This window comes from Tympanuchus pallidicinctus, unplaced genomic scaffold (genome assembly GCF_026119805.1).
Source record: "Tympanuchus pallidicinctus isolate F22 unplaced genomic scaffold, pur_lepc_1.0 scaffold10, whole genome shotgun sequence".
Lineage (NCBI taxonomy): Eukaryota > Metazoa > Chordata > Aves > Galliformes > Phasianidae > Tympanuchus > Tympanuchus pallidicinctus.
In genome coordinates, this window is record NW_026294619.1 from 13147706 (window position 1) to 13167159 (window position 19454).

General features: G+C 46.1%; 1 protein-coding gene across 1 annotated transcript in view; it reads left to right on the plus strand.

Moving 5' to 3' along the window:
* Positions 1-3948: 3948 nt before the first annotated feature.
* Positions 3949-19454, plus strand: part of PTGFRN (prostaglandin F2 receptor inhibitor) — a 65671-nt gene continuing 50165 nt past the window's right edge. The window contains exon 1 of the mRNA XM_052703658.1: positions 3949-4139. Within this exon, the coding sequence (XP_052559618.1) occupies positions 4073-4139 (67 nt within the window). The 5' untranslated portion in view covers positions 3949-4072. The remainder of the gene's footprint in view (positions 4140-19454) is intronic.

Sequence of the window (19454 nt, forward strand, 5' to 3'; positions counted from 1 at the left end):
TCATCAAATAAATTACTTATTTTTTTCCCATAAATCTGCAAATAATTAATTCACAAGTACTTTCTACACGAGGCAGTCAGCTCTAGCCAGGACAAATCAAGGTAATTTCCTGCTCTTTTGATCAAATGCCAGTAGGACTTTATCTTGGACAGCTCAATAGACACAGGTTTTAATGCATAATACATAATGGGTAAGCTGAGTTTTTCACAGTTCTTTGAGAGCTCTCTGCTGCCCGTATTTCTGTTCAACTACCGAGAGAGGCATGACAAGGGACATATATTTTCTGTCCAGGTGTGCTCAGAAGCATTTCACCAACCTGGCTGTACAGCCCAGAGGCTGCCAGGCTCTCACCAGCCACAGCCTCTTGGCTGGAACATGCCAGCAGGTTTGTAGAGCAAAGAGAGATTTAATGAGGATTGAGGATGAGTATTGTGCCCACTCCAACATCTCAGGCAAACCTCGAGCAGAATGAAATCAAGAGACGTGGAGTTTGGCCAGCACATGGGGATAATGTCCCTAGCTCAAAAGGAAAGAATCTTTAATGAAAAGCCATGACCCAGGGTGGCACATCTACATGTAGGAGTCTCCAGGACAGTCTTTACACTGTGGCTCCCTTTCCCTGGGGATCTCATGTGAGCAGCTTGGAAGCGGCCGACGATCTCCTTCCTGCCCCCAGTTGTACATGTATTGCTGACAGAGCAGCTGAGCATGGCCCTATCCTCCTGCCTAGCCCTCTCTTTGTTGTGGAGAGTTTATGGCTGCCACACAACAGCCCTCAGGCTCTGGGACCACAAGATTGCTCCACTGCTTAGGTCTCGCAGCCAGCAATCTGCATGGGAGCAGTGCTTCTGCAGCCCCTGCCCTGAGCAGGGTGCTGGGCCTTGTCTGAGTGGGCCCTTCTTTTGCCAGAGATGTATAGGGCTCCTGAATGCTGCATGCCTTGTACCCCACACTCCCTGTGGGCACTCATCTCACCTCTGCTGCTCAGGAACAAGGCGAGGAACACAACTTGCTTGTCTGATTTAGTCAGCAGGGAGGTTTTACAAAGCTTGCTAAGTATGTGCTGGAGGAGTTGTGCAAGTAGGGAGGGTTTGCAGGTGGCTTTCTTGAGGATCAGCGTGTGCTCATGTTTATGCTCATATGTGTGCATATTGTTTCATATAACCCTTCAATTGTGATCCTTCCCCGAGAGTCTGCTGGCTAATCTAGTTACCCCAAAATGAGAGACGCCTTCAGCCCATGCATTATGCAGCAATCCAGGTATGAAGAAATGTAGGCAAACATTCCTGCATTGTCATCAATAAGTGAAATATATGTGGTATCTATGCAACAACAGCAATGCTAAATGCTGAAAGTCAAACTGGATGCCTTCCTGAGAAACAAACAACTGACCACATATTTACTCTGCATGTCATAAATAAACATGGAGAGAGCACAAAAACAGAGGAAGATATTTGTCTCGACTTTATGCTCAGAGAAAGCTTTCAACTCAGTCTGGCTCCCATAGCTGAAGTATACAAAATGGAACTGGCAAGGGGAAAAAATGACATAATCACATACATGCAACAATCCATTTGAAAGTAGGACACGCAAAAAAGGAAGAAAGCCGGCTTTGAAGGGGAAGGTAGACTGATGCTGTGGTCAGCTCCAGCTCTCTTCTTACTGGCCTCTGCACCAGCGATTCATCAGCCTCACAGAAATGGTTCTCAGTTCAATTGGGGGATCTCAAACGTGCCAAAATTGTCACAACTTTTCAAAATATCCTTTAACACTCCATGTTGCAAGGTTGTATAGTGAGAAAGGAAGAACATCAGTGGCACGTGGCCAGAAGATGTATTGGAAAACAGAGGTGTGAGAAGAGGGCTGGGGATGAGCTCCACATGCTTTCTGTGTAGTGTATCAGTTACTGACCTAATTTCATTTTTGGATATGTGAGAAGAGGAAAACCAAATAATGATGGAGAAATGATTTTTCTTCTGTGTGCAGCATGTGTACAGGCTACAATGATATTACATCCAGGGTCAGTGCCTGTGTGTCAACAAGCACTTGGAAATATGGGAGAATCCACAAAATGCTGCAGGGGCTGGAAACTGAATCATACAATGCAAGGCTTCAAAGAAAACCTATTCAGCGTAGCAGGGAGAGGTGATAGGAGCACAGGTTTGTAGACAAAGGCGTAACCGGTTCTGACGTCTCGAAGTTGAAGTTAGACAAATTCAACCTTGAAAGAAGCAATTTTCTAGCAGCAAGAATAATTAAGCACTGGAACAAATTAAGTGTAAGGTGGTGTAAGGCACTTGCCATTCCTTGGAGCCTTTGAGGCAAGATGCGCTGTCTCTCAAACAAACCCGCTTTGATCCAGCTGCTGAGAAAAGCTCTGTGGCTCATGTGTACAGGTCAGATTAAGGGGTTACAGTGGCCCCTTCTGTTTTCAGATCTGTATGGGGAGGAAAAGGGTTTCTAGTACAGGCAAATTAAAAAAGGGAGCTGACACTTGTTGAGAACACCACACCACAGCTCAGGAGAGCAAGAATTTATCTTTTCACCAGCGCCAGTAATATTGCAAGCAACAGTGAAGCAGATATCTGCGTCTGGTGGTTACAGTGAATACCATGGGAATTTCCAAATGGCATAACCAGAAGGAAAGGCTTTCCAAGGCCACCTCTTGCAGAAATCTGCTGCTCTAGCCATTCAGCCCTGTAATGCAGGTCCTTGTCAGTAACCCCAACCCAGCAGAGGAACATGGTGAGCACGGGACAGGCAGGGAGCACGGGGCTCCTGTCAGCGGGATACTTGTGCATACAGTGACCTATGCCCATACATACACTGCTGCTGCCAGGCTGAAGGAGTGTAGGGGGAGATATTTGGACTAGAGTTTGATGAAGGATCAGTAGTTCAAACAGCATGATGAAAGTGGACAGGTAAAAAGGAGAGATCTCCTCTGTTTTCTGAATTTGACACAAGGGACATGGCTTAAAGAGGGGATGTTTTTCGGTGAAGAAGTTCAGAAGAAATGTGTTTGAGTGGTGGCAGAGGAGAGCGATAGAAGCAGGTGGCATGAACAAGCTGGCACAGGGGCACCATAAACACTGATGAAGGCAGTCTTGTTTGGTTTAGGCATCCTGCTGGCAGCTGCAGCCCCATTCCTAAGCCAGAGTAACTCTGATGGGACAGGGCTGTGTGTTGTACACACCTCACCTGAACTGGAGCTCAGGCAATTGTGGCTGGAGGGTGAAAGTTCTCTCAACTCATTTGAGGAAGGTTCAGCCTCATTCCTATCAGGCAACACCCTCCTTACTGTAAAGCAAGACAGAATGAATGACAAAGTCCAATCTAAAACGCAGCCAGATAACCATCCCCAGGTACACACACAGCACACACTTCCTGCTGCCAGGAACACCCAGCCCAACTCCAAGCCCAGGTGTGCTGCAGGACTTGGGGTAAAGCTGCAGCAGCCATGCTGCGGTGGGGGCAGAGGGGCTCAAGGCTGGATACACAGAAGTGTCCCACGCGGTGAAATCCGTGAGATGGACTTGGCTCCACCACACAGGCCTGAAGGAAGCGGGGGAAGCAAACAGTGAAACGCACACAGAGGGAGCACACATGTTTAACACGGCGGAAGGGGCTGAAGCGCAGCGGTGCCTGGGGGTCAGGGTCAGGCAGCGCCATGGCGGCGCCAGAGCTGAGCGCAACTCCGGGCAGCCCACTGCCGCCGCCCGGCCTCTCCCGGCCACGTGCAGCGGCGCCCCTCCGCGCTGCCGCGCTGCCCCGCTGCCCGCGGGCGGACGGGTCGGGCTCTCCCCTCCCTTCTCGGCGGCTGAGGCCGAGCCGGGCCGGACCCGCACCTCCCCCGCTACCTGCGGGCGGGGGCGCGCGAGGGCGGGCGCTGGGGAAAGTTTGTCTCTGTGGTTGGCTGCGCGGCTCAGCGCGGCCGGTCGGGGCGGGCGGGCGGCTCCGAGCGCTCGCAGGGCAGCGGGAGGCGAGCGGCCGCCGGTCCCCGGGCGGAGGGAGGCGAGGCGAGCGTGTGTCGGCGGCCGCCATCCGCCTGGCGAAGGGAGAGGCACCCGCCGGCATGGGGCAGCGCGGGGAGAGGGCGCCGTGCCCGCTCCCGCTCCTCCTGCTGCTGCTGCTGCTGCTCGGTGAGCCCGGGGGCGGCGGGAGGGGGCCGGGGCACGGCTGTACTCGACCGCAGGTAGCGGGGAGGGCAGGCAGGCCCGTCGGCGCTCGGCGCGGGAAGGGGGCCGGGCACGCCACCGGGCCGTGCTGTTCTCCGGCGGGCGACTGCCGCCCGCGGGCGTTAGCGGCCGGAGCCGCCCGCACGCCGCGGCTGGAGAAGTTTCGGAAGGGGGGAGGCTGGGGCCGCCGTGTACGACCCGCTGGGAGCCGGGCCCCGCCGCACAGGTGTGAAGAGCTGGGGTGGGCGAGCAGGGAGGTGCTCAGGTGAAAGCCGTGCTCGCTGCGGGGGGCGAGCGGCTGGCGGTTGCCCTGCGGTCGAGCCCCGGTGGCGGTCGGGGCTCGACCGCAGGGCACCCCCCCGCCAGCCGCCAGCGCTCCGCCGGGCTCGGGTCAGAGGGAGCGAACTGCTAACGGCGTGCCCCCGCACCCCGCCCAGCAACGCTTTTCTTCGAGCAGAGCAGTATTTGCTGACTTAGTTGGTGCTCGTACTTTTGACATCGCGATGACTAATTCTTTTCTATAACTGCCAGAGAGCGCTCTCCCCGTGGCCGGGCTGCGGGATCCTCCGCAGGGGGAATTCCCATAACCCTGTTTAGAAACAGAAAGGGAATGATATTTCTCAAGCGAACGGCTTGGTAGGACAGGCAGGAAATCAAGGGCTCAGGTGAAGTTCTGAAGATCGTGCAGCCGAAAGAAAAAAAAAATATATCCAGAAAGGTGTCCTGTTTTTATCCTTTTTAATTCCAGACCAAATAATCATAATAACTAATAATCCAAATAACTTAAAATGTACATGTGGCTGGTCAAGCTGTGGTTTCTCTGAACATTCTGAGTTGTGCTTTGGGGTTGTTTTTTTTTTTAATTGCAGTGTGCTGTTAAAATCAAAAGCGCTTTTGTGCACAGCGGGAAGAACCCTGAACTTCCCAGTGTGGTGTATTTGCTGTGTGAATATCTGCTGCTATAGAGGCTGGGCAGCTCTGTGAGGTACTCCGACTGCTCAGAGGTCAGTGTGTGAGAGGCTGGTGAGGTGCTCCTCTTCTCACTGTGCGAAGAGTGCTGCTGCCAGCGTGTGTTTTCTAGCAGCTCTTCAGTAGAGGGGAGAGTTGTCTCTTTTAACCAGCGTGCTGAAGGTGTTGATGCATTTCTGTATAGCCAAGGTGATGGGAAGGAGTTGAGGTTTGGAAGAGTTCGTGGGCACAGATTGCCCAGGGAAGTGCTGCAGTCACCATCCCTAGAGGCTTTTTAGAACCCTTTAGATGTGACACTGAGGGGCATGGTTGGAGGGCTTGGTGGGGGTGTGTTGGTGGTTGGATTGGGTGACCTCAGTGGTCTTCCAACCGTAATGATTCCACAATCCCTTGTGTGTACTTAGACTTGATTCAGATTTTTACAAAATAATGCAAGAAATGGCCGACGTCTTTGGCTGTGGCAAATGTTTTCTCAGCCTTTTTTCCTTGATGCGGTGCCTTTGTTGTTTGTCAGTGACAGCACAGGTAAGGAGATGGTGGATCCTGGGCTAAAGGCCTAGGTAGAAGGCCTCACAAAATCCTCAGCAGAGCAGACCAGGCTGGGGGAAGATGCGGGATTCAAAGCAAGAGTTGTGTAAGAAGAGTGTTTACTTTTCCAGCCTGTGTTAAGGTTAGCAAATGATTGCTTAGTCACCTTTTCTTTCCGGCTCTCGTGCATCTCTTCAGGTCCAGGACTACTTTTCAGGGAGCACAGGTGCTTTTTCTGAAATTCTTCATCCGTGTTCTCTGGATTTCTTGATTGCAACGTTTTGACATGGCAACAGCTTGTTCTCTTTAGGTAGCCTCTGTTGTATTTGGCTCTAATCCCTGAATTGAGGTATAAGCCTGCCTCGACAAGATTTGAAGTAAGCAGTAGGGGTCATTTAGAAATGCAACTGCATGCTTGATTAGAGGAGAATGTATGTAAAAAATAATACATATCTGTCCATCTATCTGCATAAACAAATGCTCAGGGATGTTTGAGATTATAGCTTTCGCATCTGAAAAACTGGTGGGTTAAATTGGTTTTGTGTGGTTGGTTTTTGGTGGTTATTTTCCAGTCTCTGTAATCCTTTTCGAATACTTAACTGCAAAACAGATGTATATATTTTCTTAATGAAGAAACAGTTACATATTTCAGTAAGGTACTTTTAGAAAACGAATGTGTCAGTTGTCTGTTTTTAGATGCCTTTCACTCATGCAGAGAAGGACCTGGGGATCTTGATGGATGAAAAGCTTAACATGAGCCAGCAGTGTGCTCTTGCAACTCAAAAAGCAAATGGGCTCCATCAGAAGAGGAGTGGACAGCAGGGACAGGGGGATGATTGTCCCTCTCTACTCTGCTCTTGTGAGGCCTCATCTGGAGTACTTTGTCCAGGTCTGGAACCCCCAGTACAAGAAAGACAGGGAGCTGTTGGAGAGGGTCTAGAGGAGAGCCAAAAGATGATCAGGGGACTGGAGCACCTCCCCTATGAAGACAGGCTGAGGGAGCTGGGCTTGTTCAGCCTGGAGAAAAGAAGGCTGTGGGGTGACCTCATTGCAGCCTTTCAGTACCTAAAGGGAGCATACAGACAGGAGGGGAATCAACTCTTTGAAAGGGTAGATAACGGCAGGACAAGGGGAAATGGTTTTAAGTTGAGGGAGGGGAGATTTAGGTTGGAAGCCAAGGGAAAGGTCTTTACAAAGAGAGTGGTGAGGTGCTTGAACAGGCTGCTCAGAGAGGTGGATGCCCCGTCCCTGGAGGTGTTCAAGGCCAGATTGGATGGGGTCCTGGGCCGCCTGGTCTAGTGTTAAATGTAGAGGTTGGTGGCCCTGCATGAGGCAGGGGGTTGGAGATTCATGATCCTTGCGGTCCGTTCCAACTCTGGCCATTCTCTGATTCTGTGATGCATTTTTGTGTGAAGTTCTGTGTCTTAGGAGGCAGAGGAATAAACACATCTGAAAATGAGAATTATTCCTGATACAGAAAGAAATCAATCACTTGGAAGTTAATTTGGGAAGAACTTGAGCAAAATGTTAGTAGTAAGAACTGGATAAAACAAGGGTTATGCCGGTGTCAGTCAAGTCTCTAGATCTGGAAGAAAGGACATTAGAGGAACTATGAAGTGAGGATATCTTTCATGATGGAAATATATCTTTCTAATGCTTTCCTTTTGACTTCTCCTGGAGATACTGTAATAAGCTCCTGGGCCTGCCTTACTGGAGGTCCTGCTTCCTTAGAAGGTAAGTGGTAGTAAGTGATAAAGCCTGTTGTATTATACCACTGAACTAGCATTGTCTAGGGGTACTGCATTACAATCTATGGCCAGGAATAATGAGCCATTTCTTGCATGATCTTTGTTCCCAACCTGAAGAATCATAGAATCACAGAATGGCTTGAATTGGATCCTTAAAGGCCATCTGGTCGAACTCCCCTGCAGTGAACAGAGACACCTACAGCTTCGTCAGGTGCTCAGTGCACTGTCCTTGGTTGTCTCCAGGGACAGAGCATCAACCACCTCTCTGGGCAACCTGTTCCACTGCCTTACCACCCTTATTGAAAAAAGCTTTTCATTTTTATCCAGTCTAAATCCCCCCTCTTTATTTTGAAAGTATTTCTGCTTGTCCTATCACCACAGACCCTGCTAATGCCCTGTCCCATGCATTCTTACAGCCCCCTGTAGACACTGAAAGGCTGCTCTCAGGTCTCCCTGGAGCCTTTTCTTCTCAGGGCTGAACAGCCCCAGCTCTCTCAGCCTCTCTAAGCAGGGGAAGTGTTCCATCCCTTGGATCAAGAAAGTACCCCCAAACTGAATCGAAGAAGAAAGGTAGAGGCTGTCACATAAACAGATGTGTTTGGGTGTTGGTATTTGCTGCTGTGAAGAACTGGTGTCGCTAATCACCTTGGTTGAGTCTTCTAATGCTAGCTAGCTGTATGGGAATGCTAGTAAGTTTGCCCTGGTGCTGCTTGAAGCTTGTTGCAGCGTTGCAGTAAGGCTTTTGCCTGTTACTGTAAAGTGAGACAAGCAGCAGGAGAAGTCTTACGTGACTGGCTCTGAGGGAGCAGCCCAGAGAAGTGTTTTGTCTGAATGGAGGCGGTGGAAAAATAGCACTGCAGAATTACAAAGAAGAGCTGAAATAAGCTGAAATAGCTAATTTGTGATAATCTCTATGGCCAGATGGCATTTGCATGGATGCTGTAAAAGAACTGAATTGTTAGCTGAGCTATGGGAAGAATAAGTAAGTTATTAAGACACCGAATCCTGGACAATGTTTTACTCCTTTAAAAAAGGATCTGAAGACGCTTTTTGGAATTAATTGACTTGTGAACTTCAGGAATGAGAACTAATTAAAGACTAGAGCTCACAGGCAAGCTGTCACAGCTGCTGATAGGCAGGGCTGCCAGCAATGCCTGTAGTATGTCTGCTTGGTACTTTGTGTTATGAGGGACATCTCTAAAATTGTTTATTATCCTGCGAGTCTTCAGGCTGAAATTATCAGGGCTGATTGTCTACCCTAGGTTAACCTCTTTTTTTTTTTTCTCCTTTCTCCCTTAGGAGACAAGCAAATGAACAAAAAAAGCTCAATTGTTTCCAACTTTTCCTCTTTGGAAATGGGGAAGCAGGAAGAAGCAGGGTTTTTTTTTTGTTTTTTTTTTTTTGTTTTTTTTTCTTGGCCAGTTCTCCCTCCTTGGTCTCCAACAAATAATAACATTGCAGCTGCTAAGCTGAGAAGTTGTAGCACCTCCGTGCTTTTGAGCAAGGGCTGGAAATTTGGCTGGAGTTAACTCTGCATTAAGAACGTGGCTTTTGCTGTTCCTATGAAAAATGCCCAAATTTGGCCACATTATACAACTTGGAAAAGCATTCATTTCTAAAATCTCTGCAGGGAATTAGTCTCGTGTCCCTAGAGAAAGCACTCTGTTGTTGCTTCCAAGGTGTCAAAGGATTATGGCTGGAATTAGGAGTGGGGAGGTGGAAGCTGCCTTTTTGTTCCCATTTCAGAATTCTGTAAATGTGTAGAGAAGTGGGCTTTTTGTTGTTGGTTTTTTTTCTGTTTTTTTTTTTTTTTTTTTTTTTTTATCTTCTCCAAATTGGCCGGTATTGAAACAGTGTGGTTGTCTGTGTGAATCGCTGATCGTATCTGCTCATAAGAGCCTGCTGCTTCAGCAGACAAAGTGTGTATCATCTTTCTTATATGTGGCTTTCTGAAAAATCAATGTAAACTTTATGTGCAGTTTGTAACTTCTGTTCTCTGGCTTCAGCTCTTGTCTCAGGCTGTTCTCCAGGTGTCTCCCTTTGTCCTTCACCCTGACAGTAAAACATCTCCTGCTGCTACTCCCCCCAAAACTGGAGAACTTACCCTTCTCTTCCTGTCTAATAGGCTTGATCTGTCCGGGCTTGCCTTTCTGCTGACTTCCCTAAAGATGTAGCTTAGCTGTGCTGCTTCGCGTTTGCTTCATGACTGCAGTTTGCATGCTTTCATGCTTTCAGAGTGACTCTTTTCTTGCCATATTGGTAGCCATTTAAAAGAGTTTGGTAGGACAATGACTGGGGTGGTGTTGGCTAGCAAGAGGCTGGTCCTGACAAAAACTCATTCTGCTTAGATTTGTCAGCCTTCAGAAGAATAATTGCCAGTGTAAAGGACTTTGTTTCTGTGCATGTTCCACTGTTAGTTCCAACTGCAGAGAATTTAGCATTGTATTTCAGGCTTTGATGCAGCGTGGCTGTGGGGAATCTTTGAGCAGCTCTAGCAGTATTGTTCTCCTACACGCATTAAAATGATTGTTGCAAGAGAAACATCCATAGGGACCTATGCCAGCTTCTTATTGATGTGTTCAGTTTCATCTATTGACACACTACCCTTCATTATTACACAGTGAGTCCTGTGGCAGTGGAATTTGCTATTAAATCTGCACTGCAAAGGAGAATTGGCAGTAGCCGCTTTAAAAGCAGCGTGACCTCTGTGTTTGCAAAGAATAGCTTCTAAATACGAAGCAGATGCTGAGCTAATACAGGACATTTCCTAAATTTTCAGGATACCAACTATGATCAGTTAGTGGGAACCGGTAGAATAAGCAATGAGGTGTTGATCTTTCCTTTCTGTGCTCCAGTCTTACTCAGGGTGCTAGATGGTGGGGCAGGTGATATGGCTACCTCTGGTTTTTGCCACAGACACAAACTATTTTGTCCTTTCAGAGCACTACCCATAATATGCACCCAGTGTTACAACCTCCAGCTTTACCCATATCACAGGATGGTTTGGATTGGAGGGGACCTTAAAGCCCACCCAACTCTGACTCTCTGCCGTGGGCAGGACTGCCCCCCACCAGCTCAGGCTGCCCAGGGCCCCATCCAACCCAGCCTTGAGTGTCCCCAGGGGATGGGGCATCCACAGCTTCTCTGGGCAGCCAAGGAAGTGTTACAATTTTCAGAAGCCTGGTGAAGCCCAGTGGCATCCCGTGTTTTGGGAGATGGATGAAATTTGTGTCTACATAAAGAGCCTTTCTGTTGTATGTAGAGTACATTTGTTTATATTCAGTTCGTATGGAGATTTAAATTAATGTTGAGTAATAAATCTGTTGCATCAACCTTGTTTCCCTTTGATCTCACAGTTTGGCTCTAGATGAGGCATGCAGTGTATACATCTTGGTTTAGAGAGCTGAAGTGCCTGGAGCAGGCTTCCATCAGGGAGGGAGTAAATAGTATGACAGCTTATCAGAGAAAAAATCACTGATCATCTGCAGATGGGAGGTGGCAAGGTAAGCGTCAGCCCTATGGTTCTGTCCTAAAGCAGTGTTGAACTGACATTAAAGCTATTGACTAAGCTCTGGATGCAGGCAGCTGTATTGATAGGCACCTGTCAATAGCTGCAAAATGACTCACTACCCTAGGTTTGGGAAGGTTTTATTTAAAAAAAAAAAAAAAAAGAGAGAAAATAACAGGAGTCATGGGCATGGAATTGTGGCTGTTGTTAGAAATCAGAGGTAGGTGAAGCAAGGTGAGGAAAGAGTGCTGGGGGAGGTCACTCTCTCCAGAGAGAAAGGGAATAGCTCGTTAAAAATGGAAGAATGAGAAAAAGGTGTGCTGTGTGGGGTGGTGGGGTTGGGGCAGCTATCACCAGGAAACAATCCTGATAGAAGCCACCAGTTTCTTGAAGCTCTGCAAATAAATCTTGAAATGTCTGAGTCTTCTGAGCAAAGATTTCTGCTGGCCACTGGCAGGTAAATGGAATATCTAATTGTGGACTCCTGCAGAGTATAAAACAAGGACTGAAGCGGGATGCGTGTGGCTGCAGGGCGTGCTGTGGTGTCTGAATTGATTGTGGTGTCTGCCTTTTGAGTCTGAAAGGGACGGCTGCAGCACTGCTAATAGAGTTGCTGGGTGGGGTTGTCCTTCCAAAATAGTAGAACAAATGAGTCTTCAGCTTGTATCTTTGCTCCTGTTCAGCACTGGAGAGGGCACAGAGAGTGTGCTTGTTCCAGACTTTGTCTTCCTCGTAAACCTATAGGGATCAACTGAGATGAGCCAAAGCTGCTTGCCAAGGAACTGTTAAAGGTCATTTGAAAGATTTTTCCACTGACCCTTTAGTGTGAGCAGTTGACTTTTGGTTAGTATATATAGAGATTTTTCTCCCTTCCTGAAGCTGAGAGACACTTTGCTCTTCATGCAGAGGCTGGTAACATATAAATTAATGCCATGCACATGCCAGGACAAGGCATCTCCATACCCAGACTTCCTTGCATTAACAGGTCCTATCTTGGACAAGTTCTTCCCCTTACAGTGCTCTCCTAGAACTAGTGTATGCCGTCAGGTAAATTGCTGGCTTCTCTTCATTCTGTATTTTCCTCTTTCATCACACTTCTGATATTGGTGCATTGGGGTGAGAACTCTGTATGTGCAGGTTTGGACAAAGTACAGCATGAGTATTTCTGTCATATGAGTGACAATTTGTGTCAATAGCCTTTTTGTTCTAGAGTCTTATTTACAATTGTGGCACTTTGGCTATGTGACTGTCATAAAGGAACAGTCAGTTTTTGGAATGCAAACTGAGCTTTCGTCCTCAGAGGAGGCCACTAACATGAGACTTTCTATGCTTGGTGCTTGGATTAAAATGTGTTCAGAGGAGCAGTTTGCCAGGGAAATGATCAATCACTGAGTCATGGGGTACCCTTTGAAGAAGAACAGGTTGTGCATGGGGTGGTGGAAAGATACCCGGAGGCTTTGGAAGGTAGGAAGCAATGGCCCAGGCTGCAGATTCTTTGAATGATGTGGTGATGAAAGCTTTTTTACTACTTCACAATGATGATTTTCATTGACTTGGATTAATGGTATGAAGTCTTCTTTTTTTGGGGGGGGGGGTGGGGGAGGGGCGGGGAGGGGTGGGGAGGGACTTGAGTGTATGGGATGGGAGGTAGAGCAAAATATGGTGGCAAGGTTATCTAGGTCTGAGGAAATAGGAATATGTGCTCATAGAAGATCTAGGAGTGAGGCATGCTGGACCACCTTAGGACCCTTTCCTTAGGACCTGTGTGTATTAAAGGTATTGAAGGCTGTATGGGAACTGCTGAATCACAGCCTGAACCTCTGATTGATCACCTGAGGTGAGCAGTGAGTCAGCCAGAGGAGCACAGGTGAAGGCAATCCACTTCTCCTAGACCTATTTAAGAGCTGGCTTCCAGTGGGGAAGGATCTCTTCAGGAGATCCCTCCTCTGGAGTTTTGCAGCAAGTCCAGGATGTGGGTAAGCTTTCTATCTATTCTCTTTTTGTTATTATAATCTGCTCTGCCAAACTCTCTTGTTTAATTCGTAATTATAACATCTTTATATTCATTGACTATACAAGGCTTGTTGGGAGGACTTAGTTGTAAGTTAGATATTCTTTCTTTCTACTCAGATTTCAAACTCTCACGTTAACTGGGATAATATGATGAAACAGTCTTAGGCTTTACACCTTGTGCAGGTTGTTAGAGGACAAAGATATCTAACATAAGACCTTGTGCTGTGAAGGAGTGGTGGAGGACAGCTAATCGCAGGCAGTTTGATAATGTGAAGGTTTCTGGTTTCTGCTTTTGAGCATGCTGGTATGAGTCTGGCCTACAAGCTGGCCTTATTGGGCTTATGTGAAATTAATAAAAAAAAGTGGTTTTGCTCCACTTCTAAGTGAATGTACATAGTCTGGTCTGGGAGAAATAGAGGCATTTCCTGAGTGACACAGTAGTCAACAAGTTTGGTCTTTGATGAATAGCTGCATGAGCTCAGTACCTGATCTCTGATGCAAAATGGCCAGACGTGTCTTGGCTGTGCCTGGCACTTGCACGTAGAAGTGGTTGAGAGGAAGTTTGCTCTGCTCTTGCCTGTTCTGTTTGAGTAGGTAAGCAAAGAACTTGGGCTTCGAAGTTGTTTGAGTGCTTCTCATTACTATTTAACATCACTGTTTTGCTCTGCACCTCTCCATATATGGTTGCTTTTACATGCCTTAGAAATACATAAATCATAAATTGGCAATTGTTTTCCATATGTACAGCTGAGGAGTTTTTTTTTAGCTTGTGTTAATTGATGTTCCTACTTTTAAGACCTCCTTGGAGTCTTGGGTAGTGACCTGAAGACCTGTCTGTTTAGTGGAGCCCCTACATCCCTCTCACGCAGTTGCATGTACAACCTTTGCAGTAATTCACTTCTAAGTGTTACATTTACCCTTACATTACTTAAAACAGAGGTCTGTAGTAGTTCAGAGGCAATCCTGCATGGAGGTAAATCCTGCTGAGTGTGAGCCAATTTTGATGTGACTGTTACAACGTATTCTGTTGAATTAAAGTTGGATGTCTTGGATGTGGAGACATGCTTTCTAAAGATGTGCAAAATGGAGCAAATACGGCTCCCTGTGCTTTTGTTCAGCTGTGTTGCATCCCATGGAGAGGGCAGGTTCTTACATTCAGTGTAGTACGGGCATGTGTGGGAACTTGTGGGGATCCGTGGCTCTGGTTCAAGAGCCTGAAAGCGTCTCCCAGCTGGCCTGCCTGGGCCAAAGCTTTTCTCCTTATTGGAAAAGATGATGTGCGTTCTGTATGTATTGAAACAGATAAAGTGAATGGGGTGAATGGCCACTGAGAAATTTGAATAGAACTCATTTAGAGAGAATTCTGCTTCTCAGATGATGGATACAGGTTGAGGTTTTTAAGAGAGTGAATCTTTCTCTTGCCCTCTTTCAGAATGTCTATTTCTGTACATGAAGTCATCTTTTGCTGGCCTTTTCTTTCCTCCATTTGAATCCACTACTACCTAAACAGTCGTCTCAGCAGTGTCAGAAGTATGAATGCTGGCAAAGGTTTTGTCAGGTTGTCTGGGTTGTTTAGCTCTGCAGGAGAGTGAAATTGTGCAGAGGTTCCTCACTGTGCCTCCATCGAAATGAGGACTGATATGGAGTCTCTTCCAGTGGGTCAGTTGGCCTAAAGAACGCTAAGGAATATTGCCTCAGACCACTGTGCTTAGATAAATGTACTGCTACTGGATTATGCAGTTGTTCTGTGACTTGAAGTTATAATTCTGATTATGATTTCTGCTGAATGTGTGCTGAATTACGCATTGTGTGGAAGCTGTCACGAGTTTCAAGTAATAACAGAACTGGAGTTTAAAACCAAGTGAGCTCTGAAATGAAATAGTTGGCAGAATACTCTATGAATTTATGGTGATAGTCACAGAAAAACAACAATGTCTATTTCTAGATTTTTTTTTCACATACTTAGTATCTTTTAATTCTCAGTTTGCTCGAGTGTATTAGTATTTTTTAATGTTGAGATAGAAACTAAGTGGAACCAATTAGTGTTTTCTTTCTTCTGTCCTTTCAGTACAAAAATGTCGTCAAAGCCCTGGAGCATGTCCAGAAAAGGGCAACAGAACTGTGAGGGGTCTGAAGCAAAAGTCTTATGGGCAGTGGCTGAGAGAACTGGGATTGTTCAGTCTGGAGAAGAGGGGAGGCTCAAGGGAGATTTTCATAGCTCTCCACAGCTGCCGGAGGAGGTTGTAGCGAGGTGGGGGTCAGCCTCTTCTCCCATGTAACTAGCGATAGGACAAGAGGGAACGGCTTCAAGTAGTGCCAGGGGAGGCTCAGGTTGGATGTTAGGAAGCATTTCTACTCCGAAGAAGTGGTGAGATGCTGGAATGGGCTGCCCAGGGAGGTGGTGGAGTCACCATCCCTGAAGGTGTTCAAGAACTATGTGGATGTGGTACACTAAGGAACACAATTCAGAGGGGGAGTATTGGTGATAGGTTGATGGTTGGACTAGATCATCTTGGAGGTCTTTTCCAACCGTGGTGATTCTGTGTTTCTGTATTGCTGGTGTTTAAGAACAATATGTGGACAAGCATTGCACTAAGTGATGCCTAGGCTTAGCAGAAGCTTGTGAAATCAGGCTGAGGGACTCTGTCCTTCTGCTCACTTCCTTCTTCATTAAAGAGCCTCAATTTAAACTCTTCCCTGAAGGGTGTTTCCCATAACTCCAAAAGTGGTCCATGGTCTTAGCTTGTCCTTGATATTTCTGATGTACGTGCTTCAGCGATATTCAACCATGGCATATTTCTGCAAAGATAGATAAATGCTGAAACAGTCAGCAACAGTGATGCTTAATTTGTTATTAACTTCCAGTATGGACATTCAGGGATGCAGCTTTCACCTCTGCTGTTGTTTCAGGCTCTCTGAGCCTTGGCTTATGGTCAGTTGGTGGGTATCACTCTGAGCTTGGACTAGACTGTGTATAAGTATGGATCTTCCACATAGAAAATACGGTTATGACTACAGTTTCAGTTGAGTTCTGCTTACAGGGTGATTTTTTTTCAGTGGTAATTGGTTGCCTGGCCATGCCTGTGTCTCTTTCCTAGCAGTCAACTATGTACATAACCTTTCTTAAAGAGCTTATCAGCTAGGAATAAGAAGTGTTTTTGATGATTTAGAGGACTGTGCCCGAGAGCTTTCTTTTTCCAGAGATTTTGTAATCTGAATAATGTGATGTGAGTACAGCTTTATTAGAATTGTAAACTCCCATAATGATCAGAAGGGAAGAATGCATCTGCCAGGCGGATTAATGAAGATGGTTCTTTTCATCAGTAGAGATTTTTTTCAGTAGAATCTCAGAGAATTCTGGGAGATCTTAGTGATTGTACTAAGCGTCGATAGATGATGGATAGGAAGTGAATTTGTTGTGTTGACCTGCTAAGAGATGAAAGTACTGCAATGTGAAAAGGCCAGGCAAAAATCTCAATACTTTAAAGCTGCCAAGGGAAGATAATTAGGAAAGTGTTAAACTGATTTTTTTTTTTTTTTTAAACACCTGTTTTCTTTAGTAAAGTGGATCTCCTTGTACGATAAAAGCAGAGTGCTTCCTTTTAGCATAGGGGTAGACTGGACTTCTGTACTTCAAGACTTTGTAGCAATCTCTTATCCGACGCTTATTTATTCCTTGTGAAAGGGTCAAAGATCTTGAAATAAAATGTGTTATGTCTGGAGGAAGGCAAAACCCAAACTAGTAGTGTGTTCTGTATCCTACGTTTTGGTTCTTTGTAGGGCTTAGGCTATAAAACTGCAACAGTGGAGGCATTTATGGGCTGCTGTTGTGTTGCATTATGGCTGGTGCTCTTCTGCTTGGATTCTTTGAAATGTCTTAATTTGATGTTGCGTGTTTTAACTGGCTGAAGCTCCTGGGAAATGCTCTTCAGATCGTTAATCTCTTAAAAACCTGTTCTTATTTCTGAAAAATTTAGTGGGGACGCAGGGAGTGAGGTGAGGCGGAAGTCGTGTGGTTAAGTGTAGTGCTCTGTAAATGCTTTCCCTTCTGTGCAGCTCTTTGCCAGCAGCAGGAGTGCTTACAAGGAACTTTGTTGTTTTCTTACAACAGTAATAATTCTGATTGCTGTCTAATAGCAAACAGGCTTTTGTTATAGCATATTTCCTGTTGTTGCGCAGCATTCGCTGCCATTTCTGCTTATCCTTTTCTGCTAATGCTTGTGAGAGCAGGCTTTCGCTTCAGTTTACTTGCATCCTAAGTGACAAAAGCGCACCTCTTGGGTATAGGCTGGTGTTGTGCAGCTGCGTCTCACGTGTGTTTTTCTCCTGATTTTCTTGTGTATAGGTCAGCATTCTGCATTTGCATTCTGGAAGACATGTCGGTTCATACTGTCCTTGCTGCTAAGGCTGGGTGAATAGTTCTCCTTGACCTCTCGTGGCATGTTATGGAAAAGGATCAGGACTTGCTCTGTATTTTGTACAGCAGTGTTTCTTGGTGTTGCTTTTCTGAGCCTAATCAAAAGTACCTCTGGGGAATAGGATCTCTTCTTTTGTGTGTTGAGTCCACTTCTGTTACCAGAGTGCCATTTGTGAGCGAAGGGGGCAGTTCAGAGAGATGCACTCGAGCTAAAATGAGCTAAAATCTCAAAGATGCTTAGGAGATGCTACTGAGAATCTTTTCTCACTGTTTAAAAGCGTGGACTGCTAATTTTAGTGTCTGTGGGCAAGTCTGCAGCTTTCCTGATGATTTTTAACACCCTCAAATTTCTAAATTGCTGTTGTATTTTCCACGTTCTGTTCACGTGGTGCTCTATATTGTGTGCTGTTAGACAGCTGCTGTGCTTGCACTAGGCATCATTTCTTTTCAGTCAGTGCTAAAATAGTTCTTCCCTTGTGTTAATGCAGTGGCTGGCATAAGACTTCTGAGATTTAGCCCGCAATGTGCTGTTGCTGATGCAATGGTTATTTGCAACTTGCACTGTTATCTTCTTCTGTTGTAAGTGTGCACTGATTCAGGAGCCTGCAAATGGCTGTCGTGCTCTCTGGTGGGATGAAGTTGAGCTGTGGAGTTTGTTTTTTTTTCAGTTGTAAAATTGACTCTGGGTCCTGCCTGTTCTTTCCAGTACAGCAAATGTGAGGATGCCTAGGGTGCGTGCAATCTGCTGTCTGTTTCAGTGTAAGCTGATTATAAGTGCTAGTTACAGAATAATTTCACAAATCTATGTTTCACCCAAATAAACAGCTCCTTATTTTGTATGTAGATTGTCTCATAAGCAGTGTAACTCTGGGACAACTCTGCAAGGAGACTGGAACAGAGAAGAAACAGAGAAGAAGTTTCCCTCGGGGCTTCTCTCAGAAATTGTTTTCCTCTTCTTGCTGCTTTAACATTGTGTTGGCTCTCTACCTGCCTTTCTCTCCTATTTTGTGCCCCGTCCAGGGTTCCCTCTCTTCTTATTTTAAGAATTACTCGAACATTTGGGATTCTTCCATTCTTTTTCATGCCTCCTCATCGCCTGAGGAGCAGGCAGTGGAAAGAAGGCTATCTCCTCCACACTCCTGAAGCTGGAGAGGGAGCAGTGTGATGCCTAACATCCATTTGGCCTTGCATCATGCCTCTGACAGCAGCCAGGGCTGGATGCCTAAGGAAGAGTGAGCACACACTGTGACCATCCTCTCTCCACCACCTGTAGCTTAGAGACCTCCTAAGTTAGATGTGGTATCCCCATATTTAACCTCAAACTTTTCCTCCCAAAGCCTGCTGATCAGTGAGCACTGCCTTTGACCTCTTGAAGTTTCATTTTCTGAAGTGTGCTGGGTTTGGGTGCATATTGACTGATCTTTGTGTGTAAACTTTCTCTTTTATCACCTATGATGTTGACCTTTTGTATGCAGCATGCCGACAACAGCAGTGAAGTCAATACTTCTGAGATACATTTTTTAAAAGTGGGAGTAACAGGAAGCATTTTAAGATGTGTATTTAGGCATGCTTATCTGAAAATTAGTAGCTAATGGCTGAATGCCAAATACTAAGATTCCAAGAAGCAATACATTGCAGTGCAGTCTCTGCTATACGGCTGCATGTGGATTTCTTGAAGGTCTGATACCATAAAATTCTTCCTAAGCTTAAGTGTATGTGACATTCTGTAGTGCTGTGTGTTACTGTGTATACAAGGGAGGCCATTCAGTGTTAAGTGTAGAGAAAAGAGTAGATACTATTGCAAATGCTGCAAGTGAATCGAAAAAGAAGCAGTGAAAACTTGCCGGCCTGTAATACAAAGGGGAAAAAAAGGCTTTTCATTCGTGATGGGGAACAAGAGGTGACTGCTTGACTTCTTCAGCCAGGCACTGAATTGATGAGCTTCACTGCTCTGCTACTGGAGATAACAAAATATCCGCACTGAATGCAGGGCAAGGTTTTCAGAGGTGATGGAGGGCTTGAGGCGGCGAGCTTGAAATGTTACAAAGAGACTTGGCTCCCAAGGTTAATACTCAGGGTTTTTTGAAAGTTGAGCC